Consider the following 26,163-nt stretch of genomic DNA (forward strand, 5'->3'; position numbering starts at 1 on the left):
GTCTACAAAAGTGATCGAAAACAACAACAAAAACACTACCGGTACATCTTACCCAAGGAGGGCTACCGTCTCCCAAATCCTGTGGGATGTTCAGAAAAAAGTGCCAAGACCGGGCTAAAAAAAAGAGCCTAAACACGTCAAATGACTTCTGAAAACTAGCTGCGTCAAACCCGACAGAGTTAGCTCGGATAAGACCGGAAATTGCTTTCAAAATAAACATCCACAATGGGCCACTTGAGTAAAAAAAAAAAAAAATAGTTGAGTACTGGGGTGTAGGCTACAGAACAACAAAATTGTACCAAACGTGTTGGAATCATTAGGTTAACCTTGGAATGAAACTGTAGCTGCAAACAGTTTGGTGTACATTTTGTGTCGGTGTAATTTTATTATTTTTTGGCAACCCTAATGGTTGCTATGTATGGTGCATCTGTGCATACATCTGTGTGGCTATGAATAAATGCTCTAAAAAGGACATTTTGGGAGACACAAACACAATTGTATTTTCAAGTAGCATACTTCAGATTCCGACCTACATGCATTGCATTGCAAAATATGTTTGGCAATTAGGATTAATAACAAAAGTTCCCCTTTTCATTCTGGCTGGCTTAACATTAGTTTCATGACTTTTTCAACCATTGTCAAGCCAGCCAGAATTGCAAAAATGGGACTCATGGCAACGGTTTTACGGAATAGTGAAGCTTTTATTGTGAAGGTTAAATCGCTTTATTTCCGGCCTGCCTGTCTCTAGCTTGACGAAGCTTTAAAATATGATCCACACGTGACAATACAAATGACAGCAGTGATCCCCTCGGTCCTGGAGTCCTACCAGCTATTCACTGATAAATTCTATGGATAATTTAGATGCATAGTAGAAAACGTAAAAGTAAACAAGAGAGATGGCAAAGTAACAGAGCTGTGTGTGTGTGTGTGTGTGTGTGTGTGTGTGTGTCTGGACTGTGACGTCCCCTCATTAATCAGAACTGGGGAGGGCTATAGGGGTGAGTGATGGGCTAAAATAGAAGCAGCCCTCCCACTGTGTTACCTGGCCAATCAAGGTGACTTTGACTCTGCTGGATGAGAGAAATGGAGTGTGGGTGAAATATCTGGGACAGCAGCGGAGGACAGAGAACCCCTGGGCCCGTTTCACATATCGTAGACAGACACGGGGAGTCGTAACTTGCCGCCGCTGGTCTCACTGGGTCTGGCCCTGTTTGGGTTAATAAGGACAATGGAAAGCAATGGAAATGGAAACGTGTAGGGGGGGGGGATCAGATGCCAGCGTTGGTGCTATTTTTGTTGGGGGTGAAAGATGGGGGGTGGAAGATTGAGGTTTGTGTGTGTGTGGGGGGGGTGTATGCATGCATGTTTGGCAAAATGTATATAGATAATATGAAGGATGTAAGTTTTATCCCTGCTGCGCCATCCAGAGGGATCATCAGACACCTAACACCGGCTATTTATAGAGCAATTCCACCCTGGAGAGTCTGTGTGTGTGTGTGTGACTGTGGGTGTGTACAAGAAAGCAAGTGTGTGTACATATACAGTATGCATACCTTCCTTCATGTTTGGGTATGAGTCCTTAGGCCGACATGACAAAGTGCCAATTAGCACTAATGTTGGTGTGTGTATGTAGGGAATAGTTGTTGTTGGAAAGAGCATGCATCCAAACACACACACACACACACACACACACACACACCGTACCCATACACATTCCTCAGAGACAAACAGCAATAATTAATCTCTTTCAGAGGATGTACTTTGGCGTTAGCTGTCATTGCTCTGTTATTTTTGGCCGTCCCTGGACAGATTAATTTTGTCGGCAGAGTTGTTGCCAGAGGGTCTCCGGTTCGATCTTGCTGGATTACATTTAACCTGGCATTAACATACATTTTTAGAATATATCGCTATGTTCTTTAAAGGTGCAATGTGTATCATTATAACACCAATAACCCATTGCCACATTGATTTTGAGACATTAGTATAATTACCATAAACAAACAAGACCATCGCTGAGGAGATTGGCAGCCTCTACACTGCATTTTACATTGTGTGACACCAGGTCGGATTTGGCGGGAAATCTGCTGGATCGCTTTACGGCACAAAACAGGAAGAGGCCGCTGTTCTTCCAGAGCAAACGGAGCTAAAGCTTTCAGGAAAAATCACTTTCAACATGTTTATCCTCTTCAGTAAAGTCAAACATACCACCGGTGTGAGATAGAGGTGACCAATTGTCTCCACCATGGACTCATTTGTTTAGTAATTACACCAAGTTATCACAATTAAACTGACAATGATACGTTGATGTTTAAAATGCTACATGTAGCACCTTTTAAAATTGACAGTAAATGCCTTGTCTTGCTCGTTCCCCATCCACCAGTATCCTGAAAATAATTTTTATAATAAGAGTGTTGCTATCTGAGCTGCTTGCTGCCTGTTTGATTTGAGTTATTTCTGTTTCTGTAGTGTCTCTATGTGAATTGTGGGTAATGTGGCCAAATGCATCTCTGACCACTTCTGAAGATGGTTTGAATGATCAGATCTTCAAGTTGGCTTGGCTGCATTTACACCTCGATTTCATTTTTTACAGTCCAATCACGTTAATTCCAGGTGTAAATGGGGTAAATCACTCTGGTTAACGGCGTATGCTAAATGCCTAAAAATGTAAATGCATATGAGTGTGCACACATACCGGATAAGAGTGGCGAAAGACTTGTTCAGACTTGTGACAGTCTCCCTTTAGTCTGTACCAGACGTGTCTATTAGCCACCAGCCCAACAGTTTATTATGTTCTCACACTCTCGGTCTTTCTTTGGGAGTCAGGACGGGGAACAGAATAATTTGCTCATTAATTGACAGGAGGGATGGAGATTCCTCCCGGCTTGCTTTGATTGACCCCAGCTTTCTCATCCGGTGATAGATTCTCACCCCTGGCATACCAATGAGCTGCACTGCAGCCTGCGAGGCGGCCCATAACACAGCCGTCTATGCACTCCGTAGATGTGGCTTGACAGGCCTGTTGTACCTTGTTAGAAGAACAGGGACTTACAGGGAGCTACAGGGTAGAGAAAGCGTGACATACATGGCGGTTGGAACGGGGGGGTTAGGTCGACCCGAGGCGTGGGCGGAGGAGACAGACAGATATGAGGCTGAAATCGGAGAGTAGGAGGCAGCTAACAGGAAAGTGGTGGCACACTAACCATTATTCCGCCTTTAAAAGCTTTTTGTTACTGAGACTGCGATGACAAATGGCTTAGGATAAGTGCACAGAAGGGGCATATTTGCAGTCTGAAACAAGTGCAATATCAAACAATAGCCTTTCCTCCCTCCTCTCCCTCGACCAACCCCATCAAACATCCATCAACAGGCATAAAAACCCAAACTAGGAGGAGAATAGAAGTCGCTCTTTTCATTTCCCCACAGTCGAGAGACGTTCCGTTGCCTCCCCTAATAGATAGAGGGGAAGTCATTGTTGTTCCCATTTGCTGACTGTCCGTCAGCGGGGCAGATCAGTGCTGATGATTTGCGTCCAAATCTTTATAGCAGAGGAAATGAAAGAAGAGCGGGGAAGCTGGGACCCGACCGCCAACAAAAGGGAATATGGAAAGCGCTCTCCCTCTTTTTATTCTCCCTGCATAATGAGAGAGGAACAGACAGGCGATTTCTATCTGACCTTTTCTCTTGGTTACCCCAGAGACATCTATTCTTTCCAATGAACAGATACTTTCTCCGCTCCGAAGGCCGAGGGAAAAGAGGAGAGAAAAGGCTAACATTGTTACATGCACCTCTTCATATGCACCTTAAAAGCACAAAGATGACAGCAGCCACAACCCAACATGCTGCGTGGCATATATTTTCTCATACACAAAAAAATCACTGCTTCATTAAATTTTGTTTAAAGGTGCTACATGTAGCATTTTAACATCAATAAATCATTACCATTTTAACTTTGAGACAGTAGTATAATTACCATAAACAAAGAAGACCATCACTGAGAAGACTGTCAGCCTCTACCAGCCTCTAAACTGCATTTTACATTGTGTGCCACCAGGTCGGATTTGGTGGGAAATCTGCTGGACTGCTTTACGGCACAGAACAGAAAGAGGGCGCTGTTCTTCCAGAGCAAACGGAGCTAACCGTGTTGAACTTGGTTGATGTGTCTATTCTGACTGATTGTGGGTCGTGCAAGAGGATCTGATTGCATCTACAGTGTATGTAGCGGTCAGGAGCAGCTACAAAGTTTTGAACAGGCAAATCATGTATTTTTGCTGCTTTTGGTATCACCTTTCTTTATCTTACGTTATTTTAACAAGCTAGCACAGCTATCTGGCAAGCATTAATTAGCATAGTTTCTGAGACGTTCTTGTAATCTTTCAAGTAAAAGTTGAGAGAACTGGGAAGCTTTGAATGGCTGGAATCAAATTCTCATACATTTTGCACTTGGAAGGTGGAACTATAGTTCATGAAACAAAATCAAAACAGTAGAGAAACAAGCAAGCGTGAAAATCTGATTGGCTGTTGACGGCCGATGACTGTGGCCAACTTTTCTTGGACGACAAGCTAAGAAGCCAAACTAAGTTTTCCTGGTCGCTTAACTCTATAGGAAATTAATAGACTTCCGGTGAGTTCTTGATCATGTTGCTCGCAGTGCAAATAGTTTAAAACCAATGGGGAAAATTACTTCCAACATGTTTAGTCTCTTCAGTAAAACCAAAGAGGAAACCTAAAGACGCAAAGATCCTCTTTGCTACAAGAAGCGACAGGATTCAAGGGAAATGTGTCTTTAATTTGGAGAAACACTAGCACTAACAATACCACTGGTGTGAGATAGAGGCTACCAATCATCTCCACCATCATTTGTTTACAGTAACTATGCCAATACCTATATCGCAATTATTTGACAAAGAAATATTGATGTTTAAAAATGCTACATGTAGCACCTTAAAATCTGGCCATTAAAATGTGACGCAAATTGTATAAAGAGCTTGTCAAAGATATTCTGAATTTTTCGAAATGTATGCTCAGACTGGCAGTAAAAGCCTCAGCTGAGACAGTGTTGATTTGGGAAAAAAGCCCCAACCACTCAGAGCAGTCTGAGAGCACATCTTCATAAGTAGAGGCCTTAACATCGGCTCTTTATTAGTCACTATGGGGTCCCTCTTCTGCAATCATCCAGAGGTCCTTAGAATTAGCGTTAGACCAATATATGCATTTTTGAAGGCTGATACCAAAACTGGCAATAGCTGATATTTTGTGCCTATATTTAAAGTTGACTATTTTCATGCCAAAAAATGTTCAAAAATGACAAGTATTCAGTGTTTCTCTCTTTGAATGTTATGAAAACAGCGTTCAGACCATCATGGAACACTAAAACTCTCCTTTGAAAGCCAGACTAATGAAATTGTTTTAGGTGTGTTAGCATCTCCTTAAGGCAGGGTGAGACGGGTACTAGCAGTGTGATCAGAGAGGACCCTCCATCATGTCAGAGGTGGACGACACTGACTGGCTGATATCTGATATTTCATAAAAGGCCAATATCAGCCCAATATATATCGGTCTAACCCTGCTCAGATTGTCAGCAGGGAGGACCAGAGATCAGGCCGAACACTGAGTCATGGCAGCGGGGGTGCAGGGAGAACCTAAGACCTCGTGGAGATGTTGAGGACCACTCAGTGCTCCTCCACAGCGGCAAAACATCACGTTACCACGACAACCCCCGATGCTACACTCATTATATCCCTATTAGACTTTCTTATTAGTTACTTATCAGCTATGCCGTCCACTTTCATGCCGCCAAGTGTCTCGTCATTATTGCTGCACAGGATAGAGGAAAACCTACAGTAACACAATGGACACAGAGCAGATAAATCCAGACTACAGTTAGCTGCTGTTGTAACTCCCTGTAGAGCTGTTCTAACCAGCATATTAAAGGATAAGGCCGGTGTTTTTTAATGCATTGCTTACCGTCAACAAATCCTATGAAAATAACAAAATCAGCAATGATTTTGTTTTGCCAGCAAGTCTCGTCCATGTAGCCGGTGCCCAATGCAGCCATGTCCCAGCAGCCATAGAACTCCATTGTATTAAAAAAACTATTAAAAACACGTCAAAGAGCCATGCCGTTGCTCTGGGCAGCATATTTCATCATCACAATGCACCGGGCCAGCCAACTTTTTCCCCAAACAACTTAATAAGCCGGCTGTAAACACTGTGCGATCTCAGGAAAGTAGTTCTGTAGCACCGAAAATAGTTCCCGGCGTAATGAAGAATTTGTTTCCATTTGATTTGGTAATAACTACAACAGTCTGACTTTTTGTGGTAACAGTTAGCGATTTTTAAAATTGAAACTATGTCTTTGTGAGCGGTATTTCAAGGTTTTTAGCTTACAATTGGAGCCAATGACTTCCGGGTTGACGGCTAAAAACGGTACGTGGGAAGTCAGAAAGTAACGGGAGTAGAGCAAACACATTGTTGATTTTGTTATTTTCATAGGATTTGTTGACGGTAAGCAATGCATTAAAAAACACCGGCTTTATCCTTTAAATCCAGATAGTTACTACTGTGTCTTAACCAACCATCTACCTCTGAGCTTTTAACATGAGTCTCCACAGTTCAGGCTAAAGACTACACTATTAGTATAGTATACAGTGTAAGGCTGATGTAGCTTTCACCTGCCGAATCAGTGTGCTCCTTTAAAACACGTTTAACAGCACTTTTTTAGGCTTTTATATTTTCAAAGATAATTTTTTGGGGTATTTTTGCCTATAAGTATGTGTTTCTAACACCAGTAGTCAGTAGTAGTAGTAGTAGTAGCAGTAAATTAATGGTAACAATAGTAGTAGTAGCAGAAGTAGTAGTAGTAGCAAGATAAGATTAAGATAAGATTGCACTTTTCTTAAGAAGTAGTAGTAGTAGTAGTAGTAGTAGTAGTAGTAGTAGTAGTAGTAGTAGTAGTAGTAGTAGTAGTAGTAGTAGTAGTGTGGAAATGAGGTCAGTAGTAATATCGGTGAGCCAGTGTCAGTATGAGATCCTGCTGTAGCACTGCTGTCTCTCATCATGGTTAGCACGTCCTCTAGTGGGCAAAATGACACATGACACCAGCAGCACTTGATCAGGTGGAAATTTATTCAAATCTCATTCAAGTGGGCATATCCAGTGAAAACAAATGGACAGACGTTTGGCCAGGTGCTGCCAGTTGTAATTTCTATCAACATCTTCACGAGTAAGACATTCACACTCCTTAGAGCCAGAGAACATTTATATGTATTTATATACAAAAATTGTGCAACGTTGCATTTGATAAAACATAATCTTACAATAGTGCTAAAGGTTATTTTGCTAGAAAGGTTAATTTCTGATGTGTTAGAATGTAGGGTATATAAGTAGGTAAGTATATATTACTAGTGCAGTTAACTGTACAATCTAGCAGTCTATCCATTTACACATTTATGTACACACATACTGCACACGCGCACACACACACACACACACAAAGAGAGAGAGAGAAAAAGCTAATAAATGCATTCCCCTTGAGATGAATATTTAGTCAAGCATGGCATCATACAACTAATGAGTTAGAGCCTATAGGATGCTGTGGACCAGTAACACACCAGTTGTGTGACTGGAAACCAGTGAATGATTCAGAGGCTGAAGCTAGTATTATCATAACTTTGAAATCACATCCACACCAAAACACACAGGCTCTGCTATATTGGCCTTTTACTGAAAATCAGATCTGGTCCAGTCAGTGTCGATATGATGGATATGATGCAGTTTGATTGATTATATATTTATTGTAGAATTGATCAATAGTACACTGGTTATCTATGGGAAGCCTTTAACTTGAACTGATTATAATGAGACAATATTGATCAGATCAAGTAAGCATTCATGTTTTTTTATTATTATTATTGTTATTGTCATTATTATTATTATTATTATTATTATTATTAGTAGTAGTAGTAGTAGTAGTAATAGTAGTAGTATAATTATCTTGGGTTTCAATAGAGAATTCTAGTGTCCCATGCTCCAAATGCTGTTTCAGATGCTTTTCCCACCCTGATAAGAATAACATTTTGGGGAAACACTGAATATATATATTTGTAAGTTTTTTGGACTTTCTTGCCATGACTTAACTTAATACACATTGAATATCAGTGCAAAATATCGGCTATTGGCCCACTTCAATCCTAACATCGGTATCAACTTTCAAAAACCCATATCGGTTGAACCCTACTGCTGTTCCCACTCATTTATTTCTAACACATACACACTCACTCACAGCCACACAGAGACAGACACACTAATACTCATTGGAAGCCATTTGAAGTCAGTAACCGGCCCCTTAAAGCCTTCCTCCATGCTTCTCTCATTTGATGGCCTGCCAGATGATGATGACCAGGATGATGAGCACCAGCGACATCACCATGGCCAGGATGCACATCCTCTTACGGGACTTCCTCTGCACAGCATTGGACAAAAAATATTAAAGAATAAGTTTAGAGATATTTTGACAAACCCCATTTGGACTCATTGTTAGCAGTAAGAGGCAACGGAGCTCGCTGTTTCAACTGACATGACTCTGGAGCCAATATTCTCTGTGGGTCCAAGTACTTATCCTTTAAGGCAAAGTAACACATCTAATAGTGAACAAAACTAATGTAACCCTGCCTTATGACTGAAACTTTATTGATCCCTGTGGGGGAAATAAAAAAATATGGGCAATATGAAAATGTCTAAAAAATCTTAAATATATTCAATAAGAAAATAAATAAATGTATATTTTCTTTGTCTGTTCAGCCATGGTGGCTATCACTGCTCATGCTAACTACCTAGTTCTTCTTCGGATTATTCCAAACAAACCAGAAACATAAACGCATCACTTTCTGTGTGCCAGAGGATTTTTCCCAGGAAAGATCTACCAGACATATGGTGTTTCCATTATTTTCTCCACCCCAAGTTGCTAGGTCAATGCTTGGTTACCTGGTAATAGGATGCTTTTTGAAGCTGGGCCGTGCCTCTATCTACATGGACCTCGGCGTTCTCCACGTTGGCCTCGATGCTGTCTGTCAATCAGAGAATGGGAAGAACTAAGAGATGGACATGTATACACTTTCACATCCACATCACATGGATAAGAGAGAGCAGGTATAGAAAAGAGGATTCAGTCTGACAATTAGAAATTTGTGTTCCTTGCTACTTACCAATCATCTCTCCCTGGTCATGGATCATCACAGCCAGGTCCTTGAAGATTTGGTTCACATCCATAATGTCAGCCTGGACAGGATGGAAAGAAAGGGATTAACTGGTGAACTTGCTGTGATAACATGCTGGCCTTTCCTGTCTCTGTAGAGTATAACGTGGTTGTGGTTGATACCTCTAGCTGTCTGATGTTCGTCTCTCTCTCCTTGATGATCTCCAGGTCCTCCTCGGTGATGGCAGGCTCCTCCGTCTGAGTCTGGCTCTGACCCCAGTCATCGTCTTCTCTGCACAGTGAAACAGCTCCACCATCATGCTTGGCCAACTCAAACCACCATTACAAAATTAGGCGCAGAGTGAAGCATGACATTAAAGGAAAACTCCACCCTCAGATCCTCTTACTGTTAGATAACATCAATGCTGTTCAATGCATTCCAATGCATTATTTTGTGATGAGGTGTTGTAATTTACTTTTTTGGTGCACCGACTTTCCCCTCAACCTGCCTCGTCTCCATCTTCTTCAATTAGTGATTTCCTAAGTTTCCCAGAATGCCTTTTGTCAACCCCCAGAGAAGGCGTGTGAACTTGTTGCTTTCAATCAAAGGTGGGCAGATGGGCATATAAATAGCTTCACAGTATGATCATTCAGCTGTGGGTTATACGCTTTTATGATTGCAGCTGTGCCCCTCAAAATACCTGTCTTGTGGTTGCATTGCATTCTGGACTATTGAGGCTATTGTCGGTGGAGAAATTGGTCTCTCTGCTTCTTCTACGATGGATTTCTCCCTGTATGATTGTTGAACATTGGTGCAAAATGGCAGCTCTAGAAAGAAGCCCTCGCTTTTTGATTCTGAGGGACTGACACCAAAACCTGACGTTGACTGCTGATGTTTAAGATCGCTGAAATATTTTCTGCTATCAAACTCCATTGTAGCAGCGTTGGTAATATCTGGACATGATGTCACATTGTCTACATTAGGTCAATTATCCACAAGAATAAGAAAATTACACCACCAAGCAACAAAATGGACCCAGAAATGGTACATGACCAATAGTTGTTTAAGTGTTCTAGGTTGGATTTTTCCTTTAAGAATAACTTTATACGAACAATACAATGTGCAGAATGGAGGATAGAGTGCTTCTTTTGGGTTTCTGTGTGTGGAGGAATTTGTTGAAGGTGCTCTTTGGTTTGGGGTTGTTCCTTTTAATGAAGAAAAAGGAGCTTCAAGAGACTTAAAGTAAAGAAGTAAAAAGAAAAAAACTTAAATTAAACACTTGAATGCATGGCTAGTTGAATATAAGAATACATTAAAAACATACTCTGACTCTGTTTTGGCCATGCTGTGGCCTTTCACACCAATAACAGGCTGGTGGATAGAGGAAGATCCTAAAGGGCAGTATTTGTGAAATCATTTTATCAATGTGCAACACAAGATTTGGGGGCAAAATTACTAATAAGGCCCTTAAACTAAAAGAGTTATCTTCCTGTATGCTGATGACGACCTACTTTTCAAATGTAACCAGTTGCTCATCCACATTGCCACCGTCTCCCTGTAGATATTGACAAAAAAGATGAATCAACGTTGGCACAAATCACTTTTCCATCATCAATGCAATGAGAGAATGAGAAGTCAGTCAATCCATTATTGTGTGTTTTAAAAATAATATTATTGGTCCAATGAAAAAGCCTATTATTCACCATCATACGGGACCCAGCCCGAGCTCTGGCCACCGACTCCTTCTCTTTCTCAGCCGCCCGTCGCTGCACCACCTGGAAGTTGTTGAGGGCTGCAGAGAAGTCATTCATCAAACGCTCCTTCTGGATCTTTTGCTGTCTCTGAAAGAGAGAATAACGGTTTCTCTGTAACAGTGTAGCAGCAGCATACCAACAACTTTTATATCTAATGTCGTGGACTAATTCAGTGGTTTTCAAACCTTTTTGTGTCACAGACTCCCAAATAGACACTCATTACCCCCATTTGGTCAGATTTAGTCCCAGAGATTTATATGGAAGATATTAGCTGTTGATTTAGTACTGAATTGTACAACTGTCTACACTGTATGTGGGGAGATAATGGTGAGAGAAACCTATGATGAGTCATTCGTATACATTCTCTAACTGGGTTAATTTCTAGTGAATGGCATTACAGTGAATTTAACTATTCATGGGACCCTTGGAAACCCCTCAGTGACTACTGGGAGTCCCCGGACCTCACTTTGAGAATCACTGGACTAAATTAACTGTATGCTTTTTTCCCAACCTTGCTGTTTTTACATCATGTTAGGCTCATTGACAGCGTTTTGATAACCAGATACAGAGCATCTAAAGAGGTTGCTGCTATTTTTGGCACTGCAGAAAATCTGAAACTATTTCAAAATAGAACAAGGCATAAGGGTGAAGTGAACTTTTTTTATACTCTTAAAGGAATACACCGACTTTTTTTGCTCACTGTCCCGTTGGTCAACTTAGCTGTTAAAGAGATGAGAACAAAAATCATCCATGTGTCCCTGGTGGATTGCTGACTTGGTGCTTCGTGCTAACGCTTTAGCATACACTATGTTAAGTGATAGTAGGTCACTAGCTTCATCCAAAGCAAGAAGACTGACCTTTTAGTAGGCTAATAAAAAGTCGTCAGTGTTTTTTGTTATATTGCCTGTAGATTCACCAGTGTGTATTTTTTGAACTATTTCAGCTGAGCAACCACGTATTCATCCGCTATGCAGTGATCTATAGCTGTACACAGTCTCCTGTCGCCCACTTCACTTCCTGTAGAAACAAGGAAAGTAATCCCTGCTAGTGTTTGCTTCTTAAATATTTCCTGTAAATTTTACCAATCTACACCATAGGTGGTGACATCACTTGGCACCAAAGATCAGCCAATAGCAGATGGCAATTTCAGTAGCATGCTTTTTACCATTAGATGTCAGGCTTTATACAGATTTGGGTTGGTGTTTAGTTACTCTTTAATATTCATGATTTAGTAAATCAAATGCTATTTTCATATGAATAATATATGAATATATGGATGCTCTTTAGAAAAGTATAGGAACACTCCCACAAAATGACTTCAAATAGTCATTATTTCAGATTTTGTACAAATCCTCCATTGATACCAATTAATTATGGACACACTGTGCCTTGAGTGCCACCTCTGGCCAATCTGTGAGCAGTTTCCCTTCTGCTACATCCCTTTGTTTTTAGTATGGAGCCTGTTATCACTCAACATGGTGTATGCTAAAATGTTAGCTTGGAGTACTGGACCCAACGATCTATCGGGGACACATGGATGATTTTTCGTGCCTTTGTTCTCATTACTTAACAGCTAAGTTGAGCAATGGGACAATCTCCCAAAACCTATATGAACACTGTACTACATGTCATGACTTGACATGTACAAGTTATATAGCTGAAAATAAAGAAAGATACAGGCTGAACTGATGAAAGCGTAGATAGACTGACCTGTTCTGATGGAGACGGCGGTAAGGGAAGTGAACCCAGCTCTTTCAGGTGTCTGTTGGTTTCTTTAGCCAGCTGGTTTGTGTAGTGCTGTAGCTGTTGGCTGTAGGATAATGATAAATACTCATAAGACCAATAAGAAAAATGGCTGGCTGGGACACAAGGCGTGCTGCTGATGTATTTGGTCAAATAATGACCAAATACATAATAATGGTGATATTAAGTGAGGTACACATAAATTAGAGGCCAGTGCTTACAGTCTCTCTTGTAGCTCTGGAGTTTCCTGTCTTGTCCCCATTTGGTACAGCATATTTTTGATCTGGCCAGCTGGAGAGAAAAGCAGCGAGATATTCAGTCATTGGGGAAGTGATTTTGTAGTTTTTATCATTACAATGGAGAGCAAAGATTAACCAAAAATTGCAAGAAATATATGTGGAAACCATATCTAAAAAAAAATCACATCATGGGGACATCAGGATCAATGTTCCCCCTAAGATGATAGTTTGGTGACCTGCTATGTATAATCATTTATCACATTGACCAAAAAATAATATCTGCTAAGTCATTAGTCAGTGCTCTACTTGTCCCCAGAAATTTAGGTGGCTGGTGCCGAATAACTTCACATGTGGGAGAGAAATTAATATTAATATTAATAATTAATATTCACCCTCATCAGGTGTGTGACTATTTCTTTTACTTTAGTTTATCATTACCAGTAGTCCGTCTGAGTGTTCATTCTACTATTGTTTGATAAATACATACAGGGACTTTGCCGTAGTTTAGAGTTTAGTGAATCAATGCCATAGTAATAGGGCAGAATAGTAATAGATTCATGTCTTAAACAGGCAAACTGCTTGCTGTGTGTTCGTGTGTGTGTGCGCTACACTGTGAACACTCACTGTTCTGGGTGATTTTCTGGATGTTGGTGCTGCATGTCTGGGTGAGGTTGCTGAAGTCCCGTGGTTGGGACCGGTAGCTGTCCGCTCTCATGTACGACATCCTGGCTGCAGCCGTTCAGGACCACAGTCTGTGCCTTTTAACACAGTTAAAATAAGGAGAGTACATTAAATCACATTATAGCCCATAAGATAAAGCGACAGGCCAAGATACAAATAATTCAATATGACTTACACTTTTGAGGGAATTTCAAGGTCTTATATGATGGAGGATCAGACTGGAGGACTTCAAAGCAACTTGCTAGACATCAGTCAATAGGCTATTTAGTTCTGAAAGATCCCTCCAAGTCAACAAATTTATTTTAAGACTCATACTGCTGTTAGATTACATCAATACATATGCACCTCATGCTGGGATGGGGCGGTCTACAACCTGTAAAAACCAATTCTAAAGATTTAATTTTCACTGAAATAAAGTGACAGTTACAGTTTATGAGTGCCATCCATTAGGGATTATTCCATCTTCACCAAATCCACAAACTTTCACAGATTTTAAAGATTTACAAAGGCTCTAAATGCTACTTGTCCATACAACCAACCTATATAGGTTTCTATAGTCTAGTTACTATAAGGTAGGGCTCCTGAACGCAGCATTTCCCACACTGAATCACCCGACTAGCAAAGGATAAATACAGAAAAAAACAATAAAGGCCAGCGTGAGTGAGCCAAACCCAAGTAATCACGTGGATTAACGTTCTAACAGATTATATGGGAAAGGCTGTAAACAAGCCACATAAACAGACACTACTAGGCTTGCCATGGGTTATATGATTAAAAAAAACAGCTGTTCCAGAATAAAGAGAATCAAATCAATAGCAGAACAATATTCTACCCCACAATTTTCTAACCATTATTCTGCGTTATTAATAGGTTGCAGTGTGTCCATATTTGCATCACTGACACTTTCAGCCTAGACCTATTTCTTCTAGGTCTTTCTACCGCGCGCTAAACAATTCTCTGTTCGTTGCTGTGTTAGATATTTTCCACAGTAAATCTCTTACTTTGCAGTGAGGTTGACGATGGAAGCGTTTGTTGCTCCAAATAAATATTTCTATGTCGGAATTAGATTTGCAGACCCAGCCCGTGCGTGACGTCACACGTTGACAACAGTAAATCCGACGTGGGCCTGATGGTGCATTCATGTTCCATGGAAAATATCGGAAACCGAACGTTGGTAATAGAAAATACAGTTCCCCGCAGCTTTCAGCTGAGAATGACATATTCGTTAAGAAAATATGAACTCAAATGTAGGCTATCACTCAATGTGAGTGGAGAAAAAAAGCTGACGAGGCACAACCAGAGTCTACAGAAAACTTCCATCATGGCGCTTTGACGGCTTCAAATGGATCATAACATTTTGCTACGGACCGTCAGGCCTTTTCGACGGTTTTTCCCATAGAACTTGAACGCAGCACGTGCCGGAGCGCTCCATCGCCGCTCCCATAAAGCTATTTTTGACATGAATTTGACATGTTTTTAATTAATATCTACATCAAGATTTAGATACGAAGGCCACGTTCGAGCAGGTGTCCTCAAGTTGTTAATACAATTGAAGAATCTTCTACATTTTTTTAGAAACTTAGAGGCAGATTTGAAATGTCAACACTGAATGAGCTTAAAAATACAGGCGTGCATCATTCAATGTACATTAATAATTGGCCTAAAGAAACCAGTGCCTGTTCCATGACTTTCACACTGCTTCCAATAATGAGTCCAATGCAGCGGGGTGCTGCCCTCTCATGACAGCAGGCCATCAGCCATCTCATTATTTAAGCAGACAAGACAGTGTAGGCTACCTGACCTGTAATTACAAAGCCTATATACTGAGAGAGGAGTAGAAACAAGGCCGAACCACATTGCAATTACACATCATTGACAGTGCAAGGCCTACTCTTTGTCATACTAGTGCAGAAGCATGTTTAATGAGCGCACACAGTGATCCAGGAACAAATTATATCTGACTGGAGCAAAGGATGAGACAGTTTGGGTTTGGCTTCACTCTCTAATTGCATCCCACCCTGGAAACTGTATAAGATCTGATGAACTGACTGTCAAATAACACATTCATAAAAAATCCTTTAGATACATAAAAATATCTTTAATTCAAACACATTGTGCACAACTTTAGATTGTTGTTTGAAACACAAAGATGCAGAACAGAGAGAGGAGTGACAAACTGATCAGCCTGTGTGATACCAAGACAATGCGGTTGAATACAAAGAAAGCAGACCAGGCACTAATATGAGGTATTGGTGCAAAATAAACATCCTGCAAAATCAAACACTTGTCAGGGTGTGACCAAATTAAAATGAATACACATGAAAATTCATCCTGTGATTCAATATTTCAGGATTTTATATTATAGTATAATATTTCAGGACTTTACTGTTTTACTCAAACAGTAAAAACACTTATGAGCTCAGGGTCAAAGTGGCTGGAGAAATTTGTTTTGTCTCGCTTAAGTATATTCTGTAAGTTTGGAATTTTTTTCCCATACTTTTAATCAGCTTTTCCTAAGACCTGAAAATAATGAAAATGATTTTCCATACATTCCAGACTTGCACATCAACCCTGACATTTACACATAAGATTTAAAGGGACATCAAGTAATCTATGACTTTTATTGCCCTCTATAGGCGGCCAAGGAATTACAACAACATGGACAGGTCTCTGGCAGTTTACAGTGGCCTGTAATTCCACAAATGAAAAAGTCACATTTTGAAGAGAGTAAGCTAATTAGAGCAGAGATCCCACAGAAAGGTCTAGTAAAGAGGTAGAATATTACCATGCAAAATACTAGAATAATAACACTTTGTCATTTGCACCATCCATCGTTGAGTCATTGGTTTATTGATCAACAATGCTATCAACCCCCTGCAGATATATTATGGTCATTTTGTGCTATAGGACAGTAAAAACCTATATATAAAAATGCATAATATATACACATATATTATATATACATACATATATACTGTATATAAAGTACTTAATGAACCTTTAACAAGAGTCCTTTTCCATGGCTTTCACTATAGCAGGAGGAGAAAGGATGAAAACATGCACTAGATGTCTTCCCTTCCCAATTCTGACATCAACGATCATCTGACAGAATAGCAAAATGCATTTCACCCTAAATCAATACTTTCACAGAGGGAAACAGCTCTCAGCATGTCAGTGACACTGTGTCAAAACAGTTAATTACAAGAATATCACAGCAAATCAGCTAATGGTTAATGTGAATGAAATGAAAGTGTGGCGTCGCTTCCTTTGGTCACTGTTGAGTTCCTATGGCTCGGTCCTAGTGGCTTCCTCTCCTGGACCAGCTTCGCTCAGCCTCAACACTTGCCTTTTTTTTTTTTTTTACCCATGAGTCTCCACACTGAACTGGCCTGACCGGTCCACACACAGAGGTTGAGAATCTGACACTGGTGACCACCTGATTGGGTGCCTGGTGCTCTAGTGCGTCGGTGGCTCCAGAACAGACCAGTGGCAGTCTATGAGAGCGTCGTACAGCTCCTCGCTCTCCTCTATGAACTGCCTGTTGGCCTCGACCACGTCCAGCTCCACCGAGGGTTCTGCCGGGGGGAGAGAGGTGAATACAGACAGAAAGAAGATAAAATGAAACTAAAGATGAATCTGAGTCTCGGAGCGTGTGACCAGAGCATTGCCAGTAAGGAAAATACAGGAGGTAATGAGATAAATGTTGGGACTTTTGGACCTGCAGTGCAATCGTTTGGCTACAAAACACTTGGACAAAGCTGTTTGGAGAAATTTGAAGGACATTTTATGCTTTTTTTGGAGCTGTAAAAAAAAAAGGTGATCGCAGAATAGCGGACTCACCTTCTAGTCCATCATCTTCAGCTTCTTCATAGGACTGAAACAAGTAGAACAGCCTTTCATAAACCAAGCACTGTAACCATTAACACCATGGCTGTGAACCAAGGTAGGTAGATATTGACATGGCCAGACTAATGCCACCGCTTACCTGATTACCATAATCATACTGGTGGTAGCTGTAGCTGCTGTAGTTCTCTGTGTTTTGGTCATAGCCCCAACTTGAGTAGTAACTGGAGTATTGTTGATAGTGCTGGTTATCGCTGTGGGAGTACTGCTGATTGTACCTGTTGTCTGAATTATCACGTCTGGAGAGAAAGAGTGCACGTTTAGCAAGAGGACAATGATGATTCTGTGACACGAGGCAATAGAAGAACTAAATTATGTTATCTATCTAATCTATCTGTATCTAACTTCTCACAACTAAAGTAAACTTTACGGGTCCCTTCCACAACTTAAAGCTGCACTAGGCAACTTTGCACGTTGGTGGCTCCAAATCACAACGGAAGGTAATGGTTTGAAAAATATTAACTTCAATACCCAGAAATCCTGTAAGGTGATGTCAGTAAACTGCACACAACACGCTCATGTTTACAACCCAGACGGTCTGTGGTGCTTTATACCAAAGGACACTAAAGGGGCAAGAGAGGAGGATCTAATGTTGGTGAGTCCAGCTTTCTCTCGGATGGAGCGCTGCTCACTGCTGCTGTTCAGGAGACAGTTTGAATTTCACTCTTAAGTTTTGATTTGTCACTTCTTGTGAGGAGAAGTGTACATACCCAACACCAGAATTTTAATTTGGGCAAATAGGGCGTATTTACGGGGTCTTAAAGGTCCCATATTCTACACTTTCCAGTGTTTTATTTTCTCTTGAGGTCCATTCAAAGCTGTTTGTGTGGTGTCATGTACCAAAAACACTCTCAATCCATTTTTACACGTTCATTTTCCAGCATCTCTCTGAGCCTTAACAAGAACAGGCTGTTTCTGTCGCTGTGCTTTTAAGGCTCATTAATATTAACAACCACTCTGTTCTGATTGGCTAACACAGACCCGGCAGTTACAGACAGCTACGGGTAGGGAAAACTCTCCGGTAATAAACAATGACAACCGCTCAACCGCTTTGAAAAAAACACTTTGTTAGTCTATTATTTATTACAAAAATGATAATGAGCGAACCTTTGTGACGCCACAAAGTTACGGAAGTCCAAACGGCTCGTTTAGAGGCTCGCTTTTCTAATATGGATTGTGTGGATTTAGTTGCCGACCGTGCGTTTTGATACTTTCACCATGTTTAGATAGCACATCCAACTCCTTTATAATCAAAGAGGCAAGGGGAATCCTGTTTGACACCATATGGGACCTTTAATTAGTTTGGATGGGACGCTTTTCTCTGTTGCAGCTCCACTTTGTGATTTAGGCTGATAAAAAAATCTTGCCTAGCACAGCTTTAATGTTAAGAATTGTGCTTCATGCGTTAAAAGTCTTCACAAGGAAAAGTGACTTGTATTCTCAACAGTCTGTATCTGTGCAGAGCACAGATATACTATCATGCTATATACCTGTTCTCTCCCTGTCTTCCGTAAGTGGCGCGATTAAGCTTGAACCTTCTCGGCTGTTAACAGAAGAGAGCGTTGTATTCATAATTTAAACTTCCAACACATGTTCGATGAAGTGGATAGATGGAATATTGAGACAAGCCATCAGGTGGCTGAGCTCAGTGATGCGAGGTGTGTGACGGTGTACTGTACCGGAGAGGCTCCAGGTAAGGGTTTTCCATTGGCTTTCTTTAGACATCTCTCTGCTGTGGCTTCATCTGACAACTCCACAAAACAATATCCGGCTGCACCCCTGCAATAAGGTTAAAAAAACACCTTCAAATGCACTGCACACCTTACACTCTGAAGTGTTGGTTAGATGCTGGTTTATCTGTAGGCCTAAATAAGATGTAAATGGGAAATACTGTGTAAAATTGCCTTGTAAACTCTTCTATAAACTTGTGAAATATGAACTTGATTGCTCTGGTGGTCTATTCAGATCATGATTAGCTCCGGGGACAGAATAGTGCAGACATATTATCCAGGTAAAATTAGCCTTATAGTTTGCATGCAATGTGAACAACACTGAATGTAAGTATTCATATTATTCCTATTGTGTAGGACAGGTCGGTTATTATTTTTGAATTGCATATGGCTGAGCACAGTACAATCAATATTTGGGTAGATGAACAGCTCCCTCCCACAAACTAGAAAACAAACCGCGAATGGATTGGATGGCTCCAGTGTGAGTGAATTGGCATCTTTCCCAGTTCATTCTCCATGGAGCAGCTCCAGATTTTAGATCATTACTTGATGACAATGCAGATTTAAGTGTTATTACAATATTGCCTATGGAGCAGTTCCAGATTTTAGAGGTTAATGACACTGCAGGTTCAAGTCAGTTTTCTGGCTTTGGGAGAGAGTTTCTCATAATCACAAATATTAATTGTACTGTGTTAGATCATAGGTAATAAGCCCACCCCCACCACACCCTGGACATTGATAGCATTTTCTTTCCTTACTTTCCCTAAAGCTGCCAACCCTAATAATCATGTTACGTGGGCAATAGGACAACCAATAATTCAATATTATCGTTTATCGTCTTTCAATGGAATCATAGTGATAAAATGATATTGAGTTATCGTGATACACATTTTGTTGTCTGAATTAATGAAAAAAAGCAAGTAATTCAAATCTCACAAAATAAGATGTGAATCAAATTAGGGGTTTTTCATTTGAAAATTTTATCATACCATACTTTATATTACCATGCAGTTCAAAGTGATGAACATCAATTTGACTACTTAACATGTGATTTCGCAGATTCATATTTGACAATGGGGAAGTGATAGATGATTTTCTCTTTATTGAACACGACCAGAACAGATGCAAACTTTCCCTTCCTATATTGTGGCTGTATCAACTACCCTTGATGTGAGGCACACCCTGTGCAACTCAGGCTAGAAACCGCCTGCTGCCTTACCAGTTCATTTTGTTCCGGATGATTCTCACCCCTACTACTAGCTCTCCCATGGTGGCAAAGGCTCGAGATATGAACTTCTCATCCATGTATGGATCTAACTGCATGGGCAAAAACAACAGCTGTCAGCAGCAAATACAAATGCAGAGGCAAGCAAAACCCTCAGTTTAAAGGATTGTATTGGAGAGAAGTGCTCCCTGCAAACTGAGAGGTACTTGCCTCTACAGTTAAGTAATGCAATTGACAAAATATTGAGCAGCATCACGGCAAAAACTAGGAAAATGAGGCTCAAGTTGAAAATAACAGCAATTACCCTTATATCATTTACAACAACAAGAAATCAATCCACTCTAAAATAGTATTCACTAGGGTAGGGATGGGATGATAATAAAAATTCTATATATTGCAATACAAAAATGTGGCAATATGTATTGTGGGACAGAAAATGAATTGTGATATCAGCTCAATTTTATTCTGCTGTAGTAATCACAAATGAGACGCTTGACCATCACAATTTCAAAAGCTCTCCATCCAAATTATATCATTTGCACTTTGTAATGACATTTTTAAATTGTTGTTTACATTGTAGCAAGCCAATGCCATCGCTAGAAAGATTTGTGGCTCAGAAATAAACTTTTCTGCACAGTCATACTTTGTTGTCATGGAACTTTTATTTATTAGGCTACATTGTGTCGTGGTTGTATCGAATCATGAACCCCATATCGCGTTTCCACATAAAAATTGATTAATCCTAATCCTTGACCTCACTATAAGATTGATATTTTATGTATTTTCCTAAATAAGACTTTTGACTTTGTCACTTGGCGAGAAGGTATGGCGAAAACGTGTCAACAAACCCCATTCAAAAATGTGTCAGTTTAATGTTGCCATGCTTATCGGCAAAAATACATATCCCAAAAACTATGACTGAACACCTTTTACTAATCCTTAGGATCCTCTCTTCAATTCGGCATAAATCCAATACACTAAGCAGCACTTGTTTAAATAAAATTTAAACTTTTCTACGTGGTTCGCCTGCTATTCCCACAATGTTCTTCTATCAAACAATGGTGGGCGGCAGCGAGCATGCAGTGTGAACGAATTCTAAAAGTTGTAGATATTATTAAAATTAACTGCTGCTTGGTGGACACTCTATATGCCGAATTTCTGATGATTCAAACAATTTGTAAAAAGTTTTAAATCATGTTCTACGAGGTAGGCTATGTAGTATGTTTTGAGGATAAGCACGGAAGCACCAGATTTATGAATGAAGTTAGGCGTCACTTTCTTTCCATACAGCAGAGCAGGGTACGTGGGATTTTTTTTACTTTGTGGCTCGGCCAGAAAATGAAAGCCATTTTGTGCGCAAAGTGACAGTATGAATATGGGTATATATATTTGCATAACTGCACTATAATGAAACCATTATGATGTAAAACCGAAAACAAACAGTGGGCCGACCCTATAACGGTAGCTAACTAGGCTAGCAAATTACATAGCTAGCTAGTTGAGAACTTAGCATTACTATCTCTGGATTTTCTTGCAGCATGTACTACGACTCATGAGCTTTAGATAATATGACACAAAATACATACATTGCCCATCCATAAGCAACTCATTTTGGGGGTAAATATGCTGACTGCAAAACTGTCAAATATAAACTTTGCCACGAAGCTAGTCCACGAGTGTCAAGCTATCCGGAATAAAAAAAAATACGGCTTGTGGTCAAAACTTTCAAAATAAAACCCATATTGAGTAATATGTAGCAATGTTTTTGAGTAATGCAAAGTACGAAACTGAAAAAAAAGAATACAAGTCAGGAATCTGAGTATTTCTTGTAACGTGTTTAGTAATACAAAATGCCAAAGTGGAAATAAAGAAGACATTAAGGAGGAATCATTAAAATATTGTTCCGCCGCTGAAAGGGTCATACATCCGGTCAAACATCCTTGTTTTCAAAATAAATGTTAGAACTATATGAGAGTGACTAGAAAATCTGATCTATCCAATAGTATACCTGTGAAAATAAAATGAGAGATATGCTTAACCTGATATACTTGGGAGGAGAAAAACAGCAATATACATACCGGATTTAGCCTACCTGTGGAAAGCAAATTAATATAGTACATGGAATTGGGAATTGGGGATAATAAATTAGGTCACAACTAAGTAATGACACTGTTACTTAGATATATTTTGATAATAATACCATAATGTACGGTGGCCCTGAGGGTCAAAACACAACAACATTTCACAAAACACAACGACATTTAACAAAACACAACGACAATTAACAAAACACAACAACATTTCACAAAACACAACAACATTTAAGAAAACACGACATTTCACAAAACACAACAACATTTCACAAAACACAACATTTCACAAAACAAATGAACATTTCACAAAACACAACAACATTTCAAAAAACAAATAAACATTTCACAAAACAAATGAACATTTCACAAAACACAACATTTCAAAAAACAAATGAACATTTCACAAAACAAATTAACATTTCACAAACCACAACAACATTTCACAAAACAAATTAACATTTCACAAAACAAATTAACATTTCACAAAACAAATTAACATTTCACAAAACACAACATTTCACAAAACACAACAGCAAAAGAGAAAACAATTCAACATTTCACAGAAAACGGAAAAGGTAGGTCCTTTCTTTGTCGTTACTGATTGGATGTATTTGTTGTCACTCAAAGTAACAGGAAGTGGGACCAGAGCAATGGCTCTGAGAGATGCGTTCCCATCAAGCCCCCAGGAAGAGCTCTGGGCTGTGCGCCGATTTTGGCGTAGTGGCCAAGCTCGGTATTGCAAGTCATGTGACGCCATGGGGCCCAAAAAGACTTTTTCCCATAGACATACATGGGGAAAGAAACAGCTGTAAAACTCTGGGAAAATTTTTCTGGGTATCACTCAAAGTCAAAAACGACTCTTTAAATTATCAAGTTTTAAATCATTGGGTCCATTTTTCTTTGGAAGCCACCAAGAGCCGTATCAAGCTGTATTTTCTGGAGCTCCATGAACGCGCCTCTAGGCCACGGGAACGCTCCATGCGCATTCACCGCTTCTACTTCCACTGTTGACAAGCTATACAGCTAGCTGATTGTTAGCGGAGGCTTTTAGCTGTATGTGATCAAACTAGATCACATTAAACTCAACCTACACGTCCGCCGACACTTAGGTTTAACAGGCAAGACTTCAGAACAATAACGGATGGTTTCTATTTTGTTTTTGTTTCTCTCTTGATTAAATAGGTCGCTTGCAAGCTAGCTAACGTTATAACATTGCTGTAGTTAACCAGCTACATGTAGCATAAGCAGTTCTATGCACCTACTTACTATTATATATTTATTTACATCTCGAAATTCTCAGTTTACAGACTATGCCTTTGTACTTTTCTTTATCCTATTAAAGTTATTAATGTATTTGGGCTTTGATGGTTGTTCTAATTTCTTTTACTGTCTGTAAATTTATATTTAGATGTCCAATTTGAGTTAACCTGCTTGAGTTACTGATAATGTCTATTATGTAAATGGAATTGAGTCTTCTTCCAACCAGGTGTGTTTCTGGGCACTGCATAGGGAGATCAAGCTTATAGAAATTTTGCTATGACAAGAGTCTAGATAGTGTAACACTTGCAAACTCAAGTAAACCTTGGTGTGACACCAAAGGAACCTAGAATATTCCCAATGATAATAATTTAAGATTTTTTTTGTTCACTAGCAAACCTTGCATCTAAGTTGCAGAATGCAAACCTATCTTCATACACTGTTTATATAGGACTGTGTTTGATCAGAGTACTAATATTTCTCATGACTAAATGTTGTGAGGTGACTTACCTTTGATCCAGTGTAGTTCAGTCCCATGGATTAAATCAATACATGCAGCAGAATAATAATGGCTACAAGTAATACTATCTCTACACTGAGGCAACAGCATGTTGGTTAACTTGGACTATGTGGTCTAGATGTGTGGCTTTAGTCAATATTGTCAGAAATTACTCACAAGGAAGAGACATTCAAAAAATGTATCAGTGTATATTCTGTAAGACTTGTATAAATAAAAACACTGTTAGTAACATAATATTGATATTTGTGACTAGAAAAACATAATGCTGGTAAAATGTAATAACCAAGGTAAGATGGAGAAAAGTAATTTGAGGGCAATGGACTACAGAGTGATGACAAATAAGACTTATTTAAGAGATGATCCAAGACAAACTGTTATATGTAAAGTAAACATTTATTTCAAAATACGTTCCATTCTACATGTTCCATTTTATATGGGTGAAACATTCTCAGGAGTATCAAGCATTAGAAACTAGAGAAAAGGCCAGAACACATCATAAATAAGTTAATTTCTTTGGGAGCATTTTCCAGAGAAGTGTCAGTGGTTCTTGAAGAGCAGGAGTTTCTGTAACAGAAGAAACTGCAGTTAGTATCTGCGGCTCAGTGTCTTACAGAAAACAGTTGGCATACATCATGATGATGATTACAGCACAGGGTGAAAAGTACTTAATTTGCGAAGCACTGGCTCCAGTAGAGGTGAAAAAGTCGCTACCAAGTCATTACTATCTGTGACCGATGTGAACCATCTCTCGTCGAAAATGCTCTAAATTAAGTTCAAAATGAATCTCCTCACCTGGTTAAGCAAGTAAACCCTTGACATGGACCTGGCTAGCGATGTGTGGCATGAACTTGACTCCCTGTGAGAAACACAAGACAACGTTCAACACAACAAGTGGAGCAACACGAGTGGAGCATAAATCACAAATGTAAAGTTTAGTCTATGATCTAACGTTAGCGAACATTTCTATCTTTACGTTAACTAAGTTAACTTGTTTGATGTTAACCCATGGATATGTCAGCTGACTCTAGCCTCTAGATTCTTAGCTGTCTCGTTATGCTAACCGTTATTACCAACGTTAGCTTAGCTCAACTTTATCCAGACTGAATCACTTCACATCGGATATAAGATTTATACAAATAAAGCAAATGTTCTGTGATTGAATAAATGATAGAGTCATACCTGGACGATGGTTTCCCCGAAGAGCCGAGTCTGCAGCAGCAACAGTCAATCAGAACCTAGAACCTAGACAGCTGCACATGAACACGCTGTCGTCATGGTCGCTACGAGAACGCCACTAGACTCGTTCATGTGAGATAGGCGGGGCCAAGAAAAACACTACTGCGCAGGTGCTGTGGACACGGAAGTAGGATTCGTAAAAACTTTTTCGGCGTATGCGCTGGGTGAGCAACTTTCATTGGAATGAATGGGCCGCCATCTTTGAATGCCTCATCCATAGTTTAATACATCCATGATTTGAACCAGCGGAACGCATCTCTCAGAGCCATTGCTCTGGTCCCACTTCCTGTTACTTTGAGTGACAACAAATACATCCAATCAGTAACGACAAAGAAAGGACCTACCTTTTCTGTTTTCTGTGAAATGTTGAATTGTTTTCTCTTTTGCCGTTGTGTTTTGTGAAATGTTGTGTTTTGTGAAATGTGTTTTGTGAAATGTCGTGTTTTGTGAAATGTTGTGTTTTGTGAAATGTTGTGTTTTGTGAAATGTGTTTTGTGAAATGTTCATTTGTTTTGTGAAATGTTCATTTGTTTTGTGAAATGTTGTGTTTTGTGAAATGTCGTGTTTTGTGAAATGTTGTGTTTTGTG

The 26,163-nt window shown here is 39.8% G+C and overlaps 2 protein-coding genes and 1 long non-coding RNA gene across 3 annotated transcripts; all 3 read right to left on the reverse strand.

Moving 5' to 3' along the window:
• Positions 1-8,351: 8,351 nt before the first annotated feature.
• Positions 8,352-13,688, reverse strand: LOC139914333 (syntaxin-12-like). The gene is made up of 9 exons (XM_071902622.1): positions 13,555-13,688; positions 12,913-12,982; positions 12,659-12,758; positions 10,898-11,035; positions 10,706-10,749; positions 9,377-9,485; positions 9,204-9,276; positions 8,983-9,065; positions 8,352-8,461 (listed from the first exon to the last, which is right to left on the reverse strand). The coding sequence occupies exons 1-9, from the start codon at positions 13,652-13,654 to the stop codon at positions 8,369-8,371; spliced, it is 810 nt and encodes a 269-aa protein (XP_071758723.1). The 5' UTR covers positions 13,655-13,688; the 3' UTR covers positions 8,352-8,368.
• A 3,379-nt stretch (positions 13,689-17,067) lies between these two features.
• On the reverse strand, positions 17,068-22,079 carry LOC139914329 (tRNA selenocysteine 1-associated protein 1-like). The gene is made up of 7 exons (XM_071902615.1): positions 22,056-22,079; positions 20,464-20,561; positions 19,194-19,293; positions 19,005-19,057; positions 17,597-17,753; positions 17,452-17,485; positions 17,068-17,186 (listed from the first exon to the last, which is right to left on the reverse strand). The coding sequence occupies exons 1-7, from the start codon at positions 22,077-22,079 to the stop codon at positions 17,068-17,070; spliced, it is 585 nt and encodes a 194-aa protein (XP_071758716.1).
• Positions 22,080-24,829: 2,750 nt separating this feature from the next.
• On the reverse strand, positions 24,830-25,568 carry LOC144541936 (uncharacterized). Its single transcript, XR_013506924.1, has 3 exons — positions 25,519-25,568; positions 25,132-25,195; positions 24,830-24,903 (listed from the first exon to the last, which is right to left on the reverse strand). It is a non-coding gene; the product is annotated as an uncharacterized LOC144541936 (long non-coding RNA).
• Between the last annotated feature and the right edge of the window lie 595 nt (positions 25,569-26,163).

This window comes from Centroberyx gerrardi, chromosome 12 (assembly GCF_048128805.1).
Source record: "Centroberyx gerrardi isolate f3 chromosome 12, fCenGer3.hap1.cur.20231027, whole genome shotgun sequence".
In the NCBI taxonomy this organism is placed as follows: domain Eukaryota; kingdom Metazoa; phylum Chordata; class Actinopteri; order Beryciformes; family Berycidae; genus Centroberyx; species Centroberyx gerrardi.